General features: G+C 43.1%; 1 protein-coding gene across 13 annotated transcripts in view; it reads left to right on the plus strand.

Moving 5' to 3' along the window:
* Positions 1-19,001, plus strand: part of LOC106562151 (tight junction protein 1) — a 155,328-nt gene that overhangs the window by 53,623 nt on the left and 82,704 nt on the right. The window contains exon 1 of one of the 13 annotated variants that reach the window (XM_082957763.1): positions 14,803-15,246. The exons of the other annotated variants lie outside the window; for them this stretch is intronic. Coding sequence (XP_082813889.1) covers positions 15,223-15,246 — 24 coding nt within the window. The 5' untranslated portion in view covers positions 14,803-15,222. Of the gene's footprint in view, positions 1-14,802; positions 15,247-19,001 lie in introns of those variants that run through there. 13 annotated transcript variants of the gene reach the window in all.

A 19,001-nucleotide genomic window follows, 5' to 3' on the forward strand; every position in this document is an offset into this window, starting at 1 on the left:
TATGCTCTGGCATAGGATACTGTAAAACCCCGGTCAGGCCAGCTCTGACGGCCAGGCCACAGCCCCCATCCCCCTAGACCCCACCCAGAGGTCTGTGGCTTAGAGCTGCTTTCAGGCAAGATCCATTTCTGCTGAGTTCATCAGGCTCGTCCCTTTGAGCACGGAGCCGACGGACAGCCTTGTGGCCCTTTCTCTCTTTTCATGCGACAAATGTGCTAAAACAGCAGTCCGTAATCACTTGGCATTAGGAGCCGTTGTGTGAGGCATTAGCGGTTAGAATTGACCGGTGGGACGTTATAAAAATGAGTCTGACACTGAACACCAAAGCTGATGAGGCTTGATCCTGGCAGTGGAAGGGAGGGGGATTAAACAGAGCGCACTGGGGCTTTAGCAGGGTCCCATCCCATGATGCCTCTGGTCTGCTGCTGTGTCCCTGCTCTCTGACTATCTGACTGTCATGCCAGGACCAGGCAGGCCCACGCCATCCTGACTAGCTCTCTTTTACCTCCCTCTAGTCTCCACAAAGGCTCTTGCCTTATTTTAACAAAGAGCCGTGGCTACATATTTATGAGAGGGACATCTTATGTAATAAGCGAAGGTTGACAATATTACACCCGAATGATGGAGGAGTGTATAGCCTATACTGAACTGTGATAAGAGGATGAGATTTTGTCCCTATAGACCCCATCTCTGGCGATGTAGAAGGCAAATTAACTGTGTTTGAGAGATAATTACCTGTTATCTCTATTTGAACACCTCTGCACATGCTTAGTGGCCCAGACTGGCAGTGTAGACGGGGGGACAGAGGGAGAGCGAGTGAGTGCTCCTCTCCATGTTCACACAAGGGACTCAGGACGGTGGGTCGATGTCAATGAGGGCTGCATTCCAACCATGCTCACTGCAGATTTGATTTGGGTCCCTACGCTGAGTGTTTTCACTCAATTGCTGACGGGGCAGGTCTACACATCAGAACTGGGGTTTAATCATGGCTCTCCTTTGACATTATCAGAGTGTTATCAGCAGAGTTTACTGTGAATCACATTATCCCCCCTCATCCCTTAACCACTAAATCACATGTACTGCCCATCACCTCACAGCCACTTTCAATTGGGAACCTAACTCAATGTAGTTTACTAAACTTCTCTTCCCTCTGCTAGGCATTCAGAACATTTCCACTATGCCCCATTTGTGTTTTACCGTTTATCCTCATGGAGTGTGAATGATCAGTATTTTTCTCTCCTGTCTAAAGCGCTCCTCTTCCTCCCTGTGTGAGTTCTGACCAGTAGCCTCATGGTGTTGGAATGCCCCAGTGACAAGCAGTACCATGAGAGCAAAAACTATACAGTATCACAGAGCAGAGGGCTCCTTAACAGCTTCTACCCATAAGCCATCAGACTGCTGAACATTTAACGAAATGGCTACCTGGACTATTTGCAAGTTTTTTACACAGCTGCTACTTGCTGTTTATTATCTGTTCATAGTCACTTTACCCCTACCTACAGTTGAAGTCGGAAGTTTACATACACCTTAACCAAGTACATTTAAACTCAGTTTTTCACAATTCCTGACATTTAATTCTAGTAAACATGTCCTGTCTTAGGTCAGTTAGGATCACCACTTTATTTTAAGAATGTGAAATGTCAGAATAATAGCACAGAGAATGATTTATTTCAGCTTTTATTTCTTTCATCACATACCCAGTGGGTCAGAAGTTTACATACACTCAATTAGTATTTGGTAGCATTGCATTTAAATTGTTTAACTTGGGTCAAACATTTCGGGTAGCCTTCCACAAGCTTTCCACAATAAGTTGGGTGCATTTTGGCCCATTCCTCCTGACAGAGCTGGTGTACCTGAGTCAGGTTTGTAGACCTCCTTGCTCGCACACGCTTTTTCAGTTCTGCCCACAAATGTTCTATTGGATTGAGGTCAAGGCTTTGTGATGGCCACTCCAATACCTTGACTTTGTTGTCCATAAGCCATTTTGCCACAACTTTGGAAGTATGCTTGGGGTCATTGTCCATTTGGAAGACCCATTTGCGACCAAGCTTTAACTTCCTGACTGATGTCTTGAGATGTTGCTTCAATATATTCACATAATTTTCCTTCATCGTGATGCCATCTATTTTGTGAAGTGCACCAGTCCCTCCTGCAGCAAAGCACCCCCACAACATGATGCTGCCACCCCCGTGCTTCACGGTTGGGATGGTGTTCTTCGACTTGCAAGCCTCCCCCTTTTCCTCCAAACATAACGATGGACATTATGGCCAAACAGTTCTATTTTTGTTTCATCAGACCAGAGGACAATTCTCCAAAAAGTACCATCTTTGTCCCCAAGTGCAGTTGCAAACCGTAGTCTGGCTTTTTTATGGCGGTTTTGGAGCAGTGGCTTCTTCCTTGCTGAACGGCCTTTCAGGTTATGTCGATATAGGACTTGTTTTACTGTGGATATCGATACTTTTGTACCTGTTTCCTCCAGCATCTTCACAGGTCCTTTGCTGTTGCTCTGGGATTGATTTGCACTTTTCGCACCAAAGTACGTTCATCTCTAGGAGACAGAACGCGTCTCCTTCCTGAGCAGTATGACGGCTGCGTGGTCCCATGGTGTTTATACTTGCTTACTATTGTTTGTACAGATGAACATGGTACTTTCAGGCATTTGGAAATTGCTCCCAAGGATGAACCAGACTTGTGGAGGTCTACATTTTTTTTTCTGAGGTCTTGGCTGATTTCTTTTGATTTTCCAATGATGTCAAGCAAAGAAGCACTGAGTTTGAAGGTAGGCCTTGAAATACATCCACAGGTACACCTCCAATTTACTCAAATGATGTCAATTAGACATCATTTTCTGGAATTTCCCAAGCTGTTTAAAGGCACAGTCAACTTAGTGTATGTAAACTTCTGACCCACTGGAATTGTGATACAGTGAATTATAAATGAAATAATCTGTCTGTAAACAATTGTTGGAAAAATGACTTGTGTCATGCACGAAGTAGATGTCCTAACCGACTTGCCAAAACTATAGTTTGTTAACAAGAAATTTGTGGAGTGGTTGAAAAACTAGTTTTAATGACTCCAACCTAAGTGTATGTAAACTTCCGACTTCAACTGTACATGTACGTATTACCTCAATTACCTAGACTAACCTGTACCTCTGCACATTGACTCGGTAAGGGTAACCCCTGTATATAGCCTCGTTATTTTATTGTGTAACTTGTTTTACCTTAGTTTATTTAGTAAATATTTTCTTTACTCTATTTTAATAAAACTGCGTTGTTGGTTAAGGGCTTGTAAGTATGCATTTCACAGTAAGGTCTACATCTGTTGTATTCGGCTCATGTGAGAAATACAATTTAGATTTGATTTGATTTAATGGACTCTACACTCCTCCTGTCTCTCTGTGAAGGGAGGGATCCAATGAGTGTGGCACATACTGTATAACCCACCTCAGCCTCGCCACTCCTCTCCCATTTTCCTCCCTTTTCTTCTCCTCCTCTCCTCTCCTCCTCCTCCTCTTCTCGTCATAGGACAGTGCAACTAACTTCCAACTCAGGGAAAGACAGTGTGACTAACTTCCAGATCTTTCTCCCCCAGTTTTAGATGTTTCACTTACTCGTGAGTGTTTGTGTTTATGCCCGCAACCAGAATTGACTTTTTGAAGCTGTCATTTTTTTATTTCGAAGAGAGAGAGAGAGAGAGAGAGAGATCTGTTTGCCGTCTCAGGATACCTACAGTATTGTCCATCTGGTGATATTTTATGATTTAAGGCACTTTAACCACCTGTCAAGAAACACTGGCTGAGATGGTTACTGTGCCATGCTATATTATTGACCCTCAGAGCTCTGTGAATTTTAACAGTGTTTTGATTGCAGACACTGCAGCCTTGGAGTAGAGTGATGTAAAGTGCTGCTTCTGTCCACTGTGTGAATTCAACGTTTTGACTGATGGCTCCATGGAATAGAAACAGTTTCAGGTGTTTTTGTCGGGTGTGCTCATTGATCTGTTCCAGCCGTGACATACAGATAGGGGCCACTGAGGAATGTCCTTGTTTATCCCACTGTATGACCTTGTCCAGTGCACCTACCCCCCATCTCTCTCTTTCCCTCTCTCCCTCCCTCTCTCCCACTGCTTAGGGCCCACCCCTCTGCCGCTCCTCCACTTTCTGAAGTACCGTACACGTGCTGCTCTACAGTATCGACCCCTGGGCTCTCTCTCTCTACAATGAAAAGGTTAGCTACTGAATCCCTCCAGATAAAGGTGAGAGAGCAGGCCCTTGAATTACAATCAGAGTAGAACAGAATTAACTTCCCTGTCCAAGATAAAGGTTTTGTACTGCCTGGTCCCTGTATGTAGTGTGTGTGTGTGTGTGTGTGTGTGTGTGTGTGTGTGTGTGTGTGTGTGTGTGTGTGTGTGTGTGTGTGTGTGTGTGTGTGTGTGCGCGCATACAGTACATATGAGTGTGAATGCACAGTGGAACAGAGAATGGACAGATGCATTTGCTGCAGAGCTAGCAGACAGTAAGAGTTATGGCCTGTGTTCTGAAACAGCTGCAGCTCAATTTTCAGTGAAGACAGTCAGCAGTAGATGTGAAAGTGACATTTGACACGTAATTGACTTGTAATTGAATTGTAGCGAGGACTGAGGATTTAGTTATGTTACGCAGGGTAAAATGTGGATTTCATGCCGCTGTGCGACGGTAATACCATTTTACGTGCACTGTCTCAGGAATTAGTGGCCATTGTGAGTGAAGACGAATGAGCTAAGCACTGGGGGACCACTGGACCTTGACCACATCATTATGTCAATATAGCCATGGCGTGCATGCCTGCATGTGCATGCACGCTTGTTAAGCTCCCTCCCTCAGGAAATACCAGAGGAACACCTTCTTGTGTCCCGTCCTGTTTCCCCCAGCTCCATGCCTATAGCCGCCCTTCCAGGCTAAAACGTACACACACAACACGAAAACACACACATTAGTATAGGCAACACTTCTCATGAAAAGAGAGCTCCTCTTTTGTTTTGTCTTTCACATCACTGCATTACAGGAGACAGCCATAGCGGCAGCCCAGACTTTTTAACTGTTTTTATGACACCAACTCTTTAGTGCGTCACATTGAACACATTAACCTGTTACAGTAAAGGTAACAGTACAGCCTCTCTCGTCCTGGAGGTCTCTGAGGATGGGGTTCCCTCCCTTCTGCCCCTCTGCCCATGTCAGTGATAATGTGAGGGGAATGTTATTCCAGTGGAGATGTAGTTCACGTCCATTTGCACTGTAACACCTCAGCCTACAGTGGTGTTTACTGATGTCCTAGACTCCCAGCAGCAGTCTGGACGCACCCTCTCTCAGGACAGTGAAAAACAAGCAGCATTTTCCCAGAAGAATCCTCCCAATTACCTTCCAGGAAGAAGCTCTCCTTTTTTCTCCTTTATTTACGAAGGACCTGTCCTGCAGAGAGTATTTACACACTTTGTTGCTGGTAAAGAATAGGTGTTTCCTGCCTCTGCACTCAGCACCCCACGCATAATTTCCACTGATACTGCAGTGCCAGGCAGCTTTGAATGGAGTCTCTGGACATTTAAGGTGCTACTACACAGAGTTGCACATGACATGTGTATGTTTGAGTGTGCTTTTCTCAGACAACCCTCTGATTGGGCTCCACACTGTTGTCATCCACAACAGCAAGTTTTACAGGAAGTCAGTCATTGTCAGCGGACTGGAGCACACCGTGTGCTTTGTTAAACCTTAAGAACAGTAAGGAACGGTCCTCAAATGTCAATAAACACAATTGTGTTTTGTATCCTCTAGAGTTGTCATTGTATAATGTACATTCATTGACTTTGATTTCAGTTAACTTTTTATTGTCCCTGTCTGGTTACATTATTGACATCCGTGTCTGAAAAGAGGGTTATCACAGTATAGAGAAAATGATTTCGCCAAGTGCTTAGTTGTAACGCCCGTCGTTAAAGGTAGACCAATGCGCAGCGTGTGTTGGGTTCATCATATTTTATTTAACGGTGAACCAGCAAAAACCAAAACAATAAACACAACGAACGAAAGGTTTTGCAGGCTACCCCCCCCCCCCCCCCCCCCCAAAGGTGTGGACTCCCGGCCGCAAACCTGAACCTATAGGGGACGGTCCGGGTGGGCATCTATACTTGGCGGCGGCTCTGGTTCGGGGCGTAGCCCCCACACCGCCCACTGATTCCCCCCCCCGCTTCTGTGTCGCCGGAGGAACCAGACCGTGGATCAGCGCCGGAGGCACGGAACTGCCGACCGCCGCTGACGACTCGGGGCTGCGGAGTGTCGCTGGAGGCTCCGGACTGGAGAGCGTCGCTGGAGGCTCCGGACTGGAGAGCGTCGCTGGAGGCTCCGGACTGGAGAGCGTCGCTGGAGGCTCCGGACTGGAGAGCGTCGCTGAAGGCTCCGGACTGGAGAGCGTCGCTGGAGGCTCCGGACTGGAGAGCGTCTCTGTAGGTTCCGGACTGGAGAGCGTCACTGCAGGCTCCATGCCATGGATCATCACTACTGGTTCCGCGCCATGGATCATCACTGGAGGCTTTGTACCATGGATCATCACTGGAGGCTTCGGGCCATGGATCATCACTGGAGGCTCCGGGCCATGGATTATCACTGGAGGCTTCGTGCCATGGATTATCACTGGAGGCTCCGGGCCATGGATCATCACTGGAGGCTTCTTGCCATGGATCATCACTGGAGGCTCCGGGCCATGGATTATCACTGGAGGCTTCGTGCCATGGACTATCATTGGAGGCTCCGGGCCATGGATCATCACTGGAGGCTTCGTGCCATGGATTATCACTGGAGGCTTTGTGCCATGGATCATCCTTGGAGGCTTCCTACGGGGAGCTGGAACCGGTCTCACCAGACTGGGGAGACGCACAGGAGACTGGGCGCGCAGAGCAGGCACAGGGCACACTGGGCCGTGGAGGCGCACCGGAGGTCTGAAGCTCAGGGCTGGCACACCCCGTCCTGGCTGGATGGTCACTGTAGCCCAGCAAGGACGGGGCGCTGGTACAGGACGGACTGTGCTGCACTGGTGAGTGGGGGGTACCGTGCGTAGAGCAGGCGCAGGATAACCTGGGCCGTAGAGACGCACTGGAGACCAGATACGCTGAGCCGGCGCACTTTTTCCTGGCTGACGGCCAACTCTAGCACGGCAACGGTGAGGAGCTTGTAGCGAGCGCACCGGGCTGTGAGTGTGCATGGGCGACACAGTGCGCATCACCGCATACCACGGTGCTTGTTCAGTCACTCGCTCCCCACGGTAAGCCCGGGGAGTTGGCTCAGGTCTTAAAACCGCCTTAGCCAATCTACCCGTGTGCCCCCCCACAAACATTTTTTTTTGCCGCTTGCCTGTTGATCTCGTTGCTGTACCTCCCTCGCTGCTTCCCCCTGTTCCCATGGGAGGTGATCCCTTCCGGCCTGGATCTCCTCCCACGTCCAGGATTCTTTGCCATCCAGGATGTCCTCCCATGTCCAGTCCATCGGCCCACGCTGCTTGGTCCTTTGGTGGTGGGATCTTCTGTAACGCCCGTCGTTAAAGGTAGACCAAGGCACAGCGTGTGTTGGGTTCATCATATTTTATTTAACGGTGAACCAGCAAAAACAAAACAATGACCAACACAACGAACAAACCGTTTTGCAGGCTACTCACAGCAATACAAAAACAAGATCCCACAAACACAGGTGGAAAAAGGCTGCCTAAGTATAGTTCCTAATCAGAGACAACGATAGACAGCTGCCTCTGGTTAGGAACCATACTCGGCCCAACACAAAGAAATACAAAACATAGAATGCCCACCCCACACCCTGACCTAACCACATAGAGAAACAAACCCTCTCTCTCAGGTCAGGGTGTGACATTAGTATGAAACATTTCTGCACAGTATGTACCATTGCTTCACAATTTGGAGGAAAACAAATGTAGAACTGCAGGAATTGTGATGAGCATGTTATATTTACCATAATAAATATATAAAGATGCTAAAAACAAAACATTCTATTAATGTAATTTAGAAATGTCTCAACAATGAGGCAAAGGTCACATTGCTTCTCGTGAAGTATTTACTGCCTCGTAAATTCAGTAAAATGCACTCTGGGATCTTCAGAGCATTGTTTTCAATTTCACTCTCTCATTGTAACGCAAACAATGGGATCACGTCATCAACTCTAAATAGCACAGCTAACTTGGGAAGAAACCACATTTAGATACGGCACTCACTTAGTTTCAAACTCATTAAAGTATTTTTTTCCTCTCTCCGGAATGTATAATTCATCTCGCATAGAAATAGAATCTTTTGAGTATAACGATAAGGCTAATTTGAATTGAAGGTTACCTCCTCTAGCCACTCCCAGTTGCGTTGCTGGGGAGGTTATTAGTGAGTATGCTCCAGCCATAGTGGGTTAAAGTGCTTGTGCAGCTGAGTGGAGGGATGCCAGCCAGCCCTGCTGCTGCCTCCAGCCTGTTGTTTGGCTAAATGTGCTCTGCTAACCATGTCAATTGAGAAAGGGAAAAGAGAGGAAGTTTTTTAGATGAATGATCACTATAGCAATTTGTATTTCTGCGGTCCGATGAAGATGAAAGCGGCCAAATGGTTTACTATCAGTAATTACTATGGTGATTCACTCGCAATGTAAAAGCTTAATATATCCTCGTCAGAACTCAGTGTTCTTCTCAGAATATTGAGAGGCACTGTAAACTGCATTATTGGAATCTATTTGAGTTTAATCTTTACATTTTTTCTGTCTTTTAATCAAGTTAGATGTCAGATGTTCATAGTATTGAAGTATGAATCACATCACAACAATGATCCCCTTAAACATTTTACATTTACATTTTAGTCATTTAGCAGACGCTCTTATCCAGAGCGACTTACAGTAGTGAATGCATACATTTCATACAATTTCATACATTTTTTTTTTTCTGTGCTGGCCCCCCGTGGGAATCGAACCCACAACCCTGGTGTTGCAAACACCATGCTCTACCAACTGAGCTACAGGGAAGGCTATATACAATATACATTTTTAACAACAATGATCCCCTTAAACAATATACATTTTTAACAACAATGTAATTGCAGAACTCAGTATTGCACAAATCCTATCACATAGTTATTAGAATGGAAGCAGAAGCAAATTAGATAGCTGCAATAGGGAGAGTGGGATGGAAATAAGCCCACGAATAGACAATAATGGACTGACTGCCCTGCACTGGACTGATAACGTTTAATATGATAATGACTTAATATACTGTACTTTAGGCCTATTATTTACTCTATTCATTTCAATTTGGAATTCCATAAAAATATATTTGGGCAGCAATGAAGTTCACACCTCATAATACTTCAGAACTTTTCCCAATGACCATTTATTACAGTTTCTTTAGAATGGAAATGTTGTTGAAGGCAGTGCATTTTCCACCATGTCTTTCATGTGATGAAAGCATGTAGCCTTGAAGAATGATACTAAATGGGTTGTGTGAACCAGAAGAGACTGAATAATTGAGGCCATGACCATGGAGTTGACCTACTAATAACAAATAGCTATGGGGTGACACACAATTACCACGTTTTGTTAAGTTACGCTGTGTCTGGTAACGTTTACACCTGTATAAACCCCTGTCTTTATTTCCTAGTGTCCCAGCACTCCAGTCCCACTGATCAAATTGAGTGAGGCCAGAGAGAGTTGGCTGTTCAAACACAGACTAAACACTTCCCCCATCCACAAAGCCCTCCACTGCATTCCTGCACAACGCCATGCCATAAACAATGACTTGATGATGTTGCTGCCAATATAATTGATTGATGGAATGCCCATGCAATTACTTGGAGGAGAGATGTAACAAGAACACATTGACAGGTTTAATGGAACGACAGGTCTAGAGGCACTTAGGGATGGAGGCATAAGTTATAAGTACAATAGGAAAAAGCCTCTCTCCTTCTCTCAACCTTTCTCACACCTTATGAAAGCCTTTTCTGTTGACTCCTTGACAATGCGATGAAAGCGAGAGCTGAAACCAAGATACGTTGCTGTTCTACTGTTGGTGTCATATGAGACAAATCTTGCCAGAATGATCCTCAATTTCTCGATGGGATTTCAGGAATTTGTTTAACGATCACAAATTAGAAGCCAGCTATTGTGACTCACAACACAGTGCTATATGGAAAGATGTCAAGGCTGCCGTTCAAGGTCGCCCAATCCAGTCTGTAGCCGCGGATAAAAACACATTTGGGACATTAACAGGGATACTTAACCCTAAATCCTCATTTACACTAGACCTCTGGTTTTGGATGGTGAAACAACGCAAGCTGGAAAAGGAAATCTGAACGTTGAAATGGTTTACATTTGATCCAAAATTTAAACCAGGTATCTACAGTATGATAAAAAAAAATTTAAGGACTGTAGAGGATGGAGAATTTAAGAGAAATATCGTATGGAAAACTAAGATTTCTTCAGATACTTACAGTTAAGGGACTATTTTGAAAAAGACATACAAATTACAGAACCTTCTTCAATACCAAATGTGACTATCCATGTGACTCGAAATGCATATAAACAAGCAATGTCCAGGACAATCTCTTCACTCTGTCATGGCCTGATAGCCTCTAGAAAAGAGTCAACTCTTTATATTAAAGCAAAATGGGAAAAGGACCTGAATATAGACATCTCAGATGAAGACTGGGACAATATATGCAGTACTCAACATACTTCTACAATTTAAGAACATGGAGAGAGTTTTTTGGGGAAAATGACCCATTTTTTTTTATCACTCCTAGAATCACAAGTCAACAGCTAGCTATACAACAGCCATGTCAACCACACCCATGTTTCTGGGGAATGTCAGAATATGTAATTGTTTTGGGGATAATGTATGTTTGCTGTTAAAAGATGTCCTAGGATATGAAGTCCCTAGAACTTGCCCTGTAATGTTCCAGAAAGTGTGATGGGCAGGGACAGATACCTGATAAAAGTTAACCTGCTGCAAGTAAAAAAGCCATTACCAAGAACTGGTATAAAGTAGAAGCCCCAAAATGTGAAGAATAGCAAAGTATAATCCAAGATTTTGTTAATATGGAAAGCTTGACATATGCCTTAAGACTCCAAAAGCCTGTATTCAATAATAACTGTGAGAAATGGATATCATTCACATACTAGGAAGACTTGATTAACTAATATCTTGTTAACAATACAATATCACAATTTTATATATTATTCTGTACCTATTGGATGGCGACTTCTGTTTGCTTTTATTTATTCTTTAGTTTCATTGTTTCTGTTTTTGCTGTATTGTTTTGAAAAAGACTGATAAAATCCAAGTATAAAAAAGAAAGGCCAGCTATGGACAACCCTTTTCTTTGACCTTCATTTAATAGATAGTTTTTTCTTGAAGGGGACATTTCACATGGTAAGCTCCAATCGATCGGTAGGTTTTCAAATGCATATAAAACAATGTTAAATGTAGGCTAGATGCAGATTAAACCAATCATTTGAGGAGAAATGCTGTAGGCACAGAAAATATATATTATTTTCTCAAGCTTCAGTTTGGCTATTCTCCATTGGAAAGTACAAGTGGGTCTTTGTCCTTGTGTGCCCTAGTAGGCAACTGGGTCTTTGTCTTAGTGTGCCCCGCTGGATATTGTCCAGTAACAATTACTAAAGGAACACCTTGCTGCTGGTTTGACTCCACTCCTCCAGGCCCTGACCTTCAGAGGGTTCTCATTAACAGTAGAAACAGAACACAGTACCCTGCTAGAGCCGTAACCAAGGCAAGCATTTCCAGAGTCAATAGAGCCAAGGGAAGATAAGACAGACGATCAATTGGATCTTAATTCAGCCCAGATGAAGATGGACGGACAGTGAAACAGGACCCTGACTTCCTCCTCCCTGTACTGACTCAACTAGCATGGTGTTATTAGAATGGGATTACTTTCCCTCTCTTTTCCCTCAATTTTTTTCTCTGCTTTTCTTACTTTGTGAGTTTGGGGAAGATATGCTCCTACATAATCATGAATGACATTTTGGCGTCATTGTAGACTGTGTGTGGTATTACATTGACTTTTTGTGTCTCCCAAGTAATAATCAACTATTCTCCCCTTTCCCACAGAATATATAGTATAATATGTCTACAGATAACAGTAAGAAATAAGAGTAGCCTATACCCCAAGTCTGATTATACTGTCCTCATTACCTGGTTGTATTTGAGAAAAGAATACACATTTGTGAAATTACATATCTGAGTGGGTTGGCATGTAGGCTACTTTTTATTGAAGAACTTCAAGGGCAAAAATGTGGAAAGAAAACAATTGTGGACTTATCAAAGACGGCTGTTGTTGGCAGGAACTGGCCTCTAGATCTTGACCTCTTCCTCAGATTGGTTGTTCTAACAGGCAGAGAGGTGTTATAGCTCGGCCTGTGTTTATTGTTCTCCCTTTCACTCTCATCCCCCTTTTCTAAAGCTGAGATAGAAGGGCTATACTACACCTACAACAATGGCTTTTCTAAAGCTGAGAAAGTACTATGCCAGTGTTACACCTACAACAATGGTGTTGTGGGTCTATTTTCATGTATTATCCAGTTAAGACACACAGTGCAGTTCAGAGTGTGTGCTTCATGTTATTTCACTACACATTAGAGTTTTCTGCTCTGGGGATGCTGGGGCAGGCGAGCATAACTCTGTGAAGCATTCTCCTCACTAACGTGTGCCTGTTTTGTGTCTGTGTGTTCCGGCCTATTCTGTGGCAGAGTGTTTTCCATGTGCCTGCTCTTCCATGAGAAGGCAGCACCTGAGCTCCAGAGCAGTTGTGTGATTTTCTGCTCTGGGTACTGGGGGGGCAGCCATGCAGGACAAAGCTGCCTTTGATTACGTTTTAGTGTCACAAATGCCCCTCTTTTCTCCATCAGGAGATACTGCAGGTCTGTATTTGTCTCTAAAGCAGGCAGTAGTACTCTTCTCTCTGTTTCTTTGGGTTACAGCGTTTGGGGTGGATCGATTCAAATGTTCTAGCTCCAGCTTGTTTACTTTTAGAACAGCAAATTAGCCTGGTTACTTGAGAGAGATAGAATGCTGAACATTCTGATATCTTCCCTGGTGGATGCAGGACGAAGTTACCGTTACAGGAGGACAGAGCGGCTGGCATCTATACTAGTATGTGGTCATTCATTCATATTGCAGATATAACAAACATGCTTTAAAAAAATACTGATACAAATGTAGATTAATTGTTCTTTTGATGTTTTAATTTTGTGTCCAACCTCATATTAGATAGATTAGATTGTTAGATACTGACAAATACAGTTAATATATAGTAATTTGAGAGTGCATTAGTAGTTGTAGGTTGAATGTTATATTTAAGCAATAAGACACGAGGAGGTGTGGTATATGGCCAAAATACCATGGCTGAGAGCTGTCCGCACGATGCATCAAGCCCTGTCTGTCAAACTGCTTTAGGTTTTTGCTTTGTAGGATTTGGTCTGGTGGCAAATTAACCCAAGACCATCTATACCTACAGGGCACCTCTGGCCTGCGCCAGCTGTACATGTAAGAAAAGTCAGGACCAGTGTGTGAACGTGATTTCCTGGTTTGTCAAAATGGCTGCTTGGGATGGAAATAGAGAAGCTCTGTGCGCTCAGAGCAAAGTGGTTACTTAGATGAACATTTTTTTATTTTTTATTTCACCTTTATTTAACCAGGTAGGCTAGTTGAGAACAAGTTCTCATTTACAACTGCGACCTGGCCAAGATAAAGCAGTGCGACACAAACAACAACACAGAGTTACACATGGGATAAACAAACATACAGTCAATAACACAATAGAAAAAGTCTATATACGTATATGTAGTCATCGTTGTTCTTTTTTTATTATGTCACAGGCTGAAGCTTCTTCTGATTTCTTTACAAGTAAGGTATGAACTGATTTATTTTACATTGAGAGATATAGCCAGCCTACAGTGTGTTGTTTACTTTGAAACAATGCAAGCTGAGCTCTGAGGTTCAGTGCATCCTGTGGGTTGGTTCCGGAAAGCCATAGGAAGTATTCTGAATGACAGCTATGGCCCGCTTGGTTTCCTGTGTGGTTGGTTATCAACCACACAAAAACCTAACTTAAAGTCATTGACTGGATTTTCAGTTGAAAGTTGACCAGAAACATTTTTCTTTGGTTTATGACTTTTACTTATGAAACTGTAGACTGTGTCCCAGACTTGTCTGGCATGCGACCAACTAGTGTGGTTGCAAAGTCACAAAATAATATAAAATTGTGTTTTCAGACATATTACAAGTTATTAAGTCCTATTGCAAGATATTTTTTGCAAGAATAGTTATCCATTTATGTCTCAAAAATCGTATAAATCAATGTATTTTTACTTTATCTGGAAATGTTAGGTGACCCAGGTGTTTTAGGAGTTTACAAGTACTGTGCTTCAATATAGTAAATAAACACTGCAGGCCTGTCAGTCACCCAGTAAAAGTGAACATTCAGCAGCATCACATCAGCGAAATCCCTCTCCTCTCTTCACAATTGTCCATGGTTCGCATAGTTCATTATCAAGGAAAATTGTGATATCCATTTTTTTCGTTGTTGCATAAGATTAGTTTATACGGGTAAATTAATATATAAATATAACGTATACGTTTGACCTGAATGTCCGACATACATGCATAATCATAATATTTTGTTTAGAATAAGTATATTTCGTTCAATGGCAATGCCCTGGTTTCCATCCAGTACCATCACCCCTACAGAGGTGCAATGGACTCTTCCAGTCAGACATGTCACGATCGTTGGTTGGAGAGGAGAGAATCGAGCAGGGAGAGGCATACAAAGCCTGCCATTGCAGTTTTACTGCTTTGGATTTGCGGACGAAGTGATATCTACATTTTCTTCAAACGTTTCAGTCAACATTCTTAAGAGAAAATACATTAAGGCAACGTATTTGAGTTGACTATTTTAAACGGAGTCATTTCAGATGTATAGGCATATAGGGTAAAGTTACGTTTAAGGCAAACTACTAAAGATAATGAACTTTGGACTTTTCACACACACATTTGGGTCATGTTTCACGACGTCCTGAAATAATAAAATATTATTGCCCGGCGTGGCGGCACCTGGGAGAAATTCAGAAGAAGGAATTTTGCGCCTTGGTTGAAGTGATAATACTAACACTAACTTGCTACTTTGGGAGCGGAGCAAGCAAGTAAAATGTCTGCCAAAACAGCTTCTAAGGTAGGATACCCGACGGAACTACAGAAAAAAAAGTTATGAAGTATATTTTATTTTACGTATAGTTTGTGTCTCAGTCAATGTTGTCAGTGTTTGATGAGGTCGACATGATCGAACGTTACCTCAAGTTTATTTATGTTAGGTGAATGTCATTCAGCATTTTATAATGATTTGAAAAGAAGCAAAACAGAATGGGTACACTAAACAGATGGCTCACTAAACTGACAACTTGTATGCATATTATTGTCGGAGGTGCCCCAATAAAACACCTGTTGATCATCTACATATGCAGGGGAGGTTCTGGGGGGGGGGGGCAGTGCCCCTGTAACAACAATTTTGGACCCCCTTGTGGCCCCCCTAAATGTGGAGTATGAAATAATTTTTACATAACTCATTTTTGCTATCGTTCTTTTTTTACATCCGTTATTAGACAGTGGCAACGCGGAACACTAATGATTATGAACATGGTATTTTGCCTGCTAATGCCTGCAATGCAGTGAAGAAAACGATATGACAACAATAACGTCTAATGTAACTGGCCCCTCTAACAGTACAATTGGCCCCCCCAGTTGAAATGGTCTAGAACCGCCACTGTACATATGGGGACTGCATACCATTTCTTCAATGCTGATGGTTAGTTACAATTTTGAGTTTGTCTTAGCAGTGAAAACAGTTACTGTGGCAAACGTTATTTGAATGGACGATATCATAATAATGCCTTGCAACACTGTAATGGTGTTGCAAGGCATTATGAAAACAATCAAAACCGGTGTAAAATAATATCCAGTGTTAATCAATTATATCATAGTCTTGATACAATGACACGATTGTTCATTAGAACCAATAGTAAACTACAGCCCGTAGTTTTATCTCGGCGTCATTCACCGGGCAATCATGTTTGTTTACTGGGCCTATGCAGATTTTCGTGTGAATGGGGTCAAGTTAGACACGTCTCAATTGTACATGCTATTGCTCCACACACACTGCGTAGGGTCGAGATAGGCTATGCCCCAGTCTAGTCAGTCAAAGCCATGTGGATTCAAATACGTTATGTATCAGTTCTAGTGGTTTGGGTTGTTTCAACCGTGTTTGACCAGGTGAATGCTGGCAGCAACACATTTTGGGAGTGGTTGTAAATAGGTTAATCCACAAATTACAACAATACCAATGTTTTCAAGTGTGCCAATCGTTTCCTCTGTCGCACAGAGTTGTCTGACAACCTAGGAATGTGTCATGTAGTTTCACACTAATGAAATTCAAGTTTGGTCTGTTTTTCCAGTTCAGGTGGAACCATCTCAGGTGATGTAATGCAGGTTTGTGGTGTGTCACACTACAACATACTTTAGATATTTAAACTGGGTTGTCCATTGAAATAAAGTAAGTGCAAGTGACAACTGAAGTGTAACGTTCTGTTTGCTGGATGATGCTTGGTGTGTAAAGAAGGCATTCAACACATTCTATATATCTGTTTTATATAGAATGTGTTGCTACCAGCATGTGTTCACTGGGAAATAAGCCTTCTGGTTCATTTGGCTGTCACTCTCTGGCCCACTTGTTCAATCTGAATACATCACCTCTGCTTGGACTATTACGTTTTCATTATAGGATACCTTACATTGAGTTAGGGGCTGTTGTTTGGGATCACTGCTTGATTAAGGAATAGCTTTGAGGCCACGTTAAGCAGTGCACGCCCCTCAGACCCACACCCCCCCTAATTCACTTCACATAACTATTTACCTCCTATAGATGTTTGTAGTACAACACACCATACATGCAATATCTCTCTAGCTATGAGTAATGCCAGCAATGTTGTGTGAAAAGTGTAACTTGAATGTCTATGGTTTTTATCTGTCCTGTCACAGGCCCATGTGTGTCCAGAGGAATTTCACCACGCATATTCCAGTGGTCAGAGTCACATTGAGTAATGAAGGACACAGAGAATGATCTGAATTAATAGAAGGCTGTTTCTAGACCAGAGTGTTGTGACACCTGGAACAGGTCACGATCACATCTGTAGTTGTGGTGACATCTCTGTCAAAGGTCAAGAATGCTGTAATCAAACCCTAACAACCAGGAAAGATGTAAGAATTATATTCATTATCCATGTCATGGTCACTTAATTGTAGTCTTTACAGTGTCACAAAATAATTGTTTACTTATTATTGTCCTCATCATAATGCATTTCCTGTCTTGGAGGAAGTGTGCAGCACAGCCTCATGTTTATCTGAGAAAGGGATTAGGGAGAGCTCACTCAGCACAGTAGTAGCAGCAGCATTTCCATAGTAGTGTTTCTGCTGGAGCACAAAGTAGGAGTGGACGTGTTTGTTGCCAACATTTCAAAAGCTGTGTGAAACCCCATTAATCCAGCTCATGCAGCCTGCATGAAAATGAAGACATTAACGCTTCTTCCACACTACATTTTAATTCTGTCCTCATCTCTCCCTTGCCTTTCACTGTTTACACTCGCTGAATAGGAGTACAACACCACAAAAATACAAATAATTTATTGTATCAGCTCGCTCTAAAAATAGGCCACATGCTTGTGTTTTCAGGGCGAAAGAAGAGTAGTGAAATTAATGAAAGCAATGGGGTTGAAAGGCTTTGCAGTCTGTGCTCTAGCCCTCCCTCTCATGTATGACTGGAGAGGCTGTGGTAATTATGAGGACGAGTCCCTGTGGCCTTAGTGGACTCACTCAGAGCGTACATCTTCTGTTTTCCTTTGATGATGATTACATATCTCACATTTACTTCAGCGATGGGGGGTGCAATTAGGCTTCTCTGTGGCCTGGAGAGGTGATTGTTTTCCAGTATCACTGGTCGCTCTTTGTGGTCCTTTAAAAAAAAACTATGGCTAGAGAGAGCTGTTGGACATTTTCGTGCAGACGGGGCTAGTCTCTCTCTCGCTCTCTTTCTTTGTACCATGAGAGGGCCTGCGGACAGAGCGTTTCAAGTGGCCCACATGAAGAGAGGAGCTAGGAGCTCTGGGCGCTTGTGCGGCTGAACTCTCAGTTTTGGTCAGACAAAGTGTTCTAAAACAACACTGCTTCCTATCGAGCACTGACCGTCAGTTATCTAGACTCCACCGTTTTGTCACCGTTTTGTCACTAGTTTATCTAGTAGTGAAATACAATCAAGTTATGCTTAAAGACATGCTACAGAACTTTGGCGACTAGTAAGTGTTTTTTAAACTTCCTGCTTTGGGCTGGATGTGTCAATGTGTAGTCCCTACATGCATAATCTATGAGCAGAATTCCTGTATTACCACAAGTAGCCACAACATCCCTAGTTAGAAAGTGACTGTTTACTGGAACCTGTGCAATGCCATTTTCCCCCACATGGGCCAGCCCACTAGCAATTCAAGTTCTAGCCAATGAGCTTCAGCCCCTCGCTATTTGAGTGACAGCTAGCAAGATGCACACACAGTAGAGCGAGAGAGAGTAGTGTCGTGTGCACATATGTGACGCAATTTTCAGGGACCACTTTTTGACTCGTGAGCTTTACGTTCAGAAATATTGCCTAAAAAGTATAGAAAAGTACCGGAGAATCTCTAACTCTACCCACACAGCTCTTCTGTCTATGATGTAACGGTAGCCTAGTTCTTTACACTAAGTCTCATAAAGCACTCATAACATGCATTATAAACTACAGTTACTGACGGAGTTATATTAAAACATGTATGATAAATTATTTAAATGTTTTACATCATTTTGATGAATTACATAATGGTTTGTTTTGGATTGTGTTTGAATTAGAGTAGG

Source organism: Salmo salar, chromosome 11 (assembly GCF_965601325.2).
Source record: "Salmo salar chromosome 11, fSalSal1, whole genome shotgun sequence".
Lineage (NCBI taxonomy): Eukaryota > Metazoa > Chordata > Actinopteri > Salmoniformes > Salmonidae > Salmo > Salmo salar.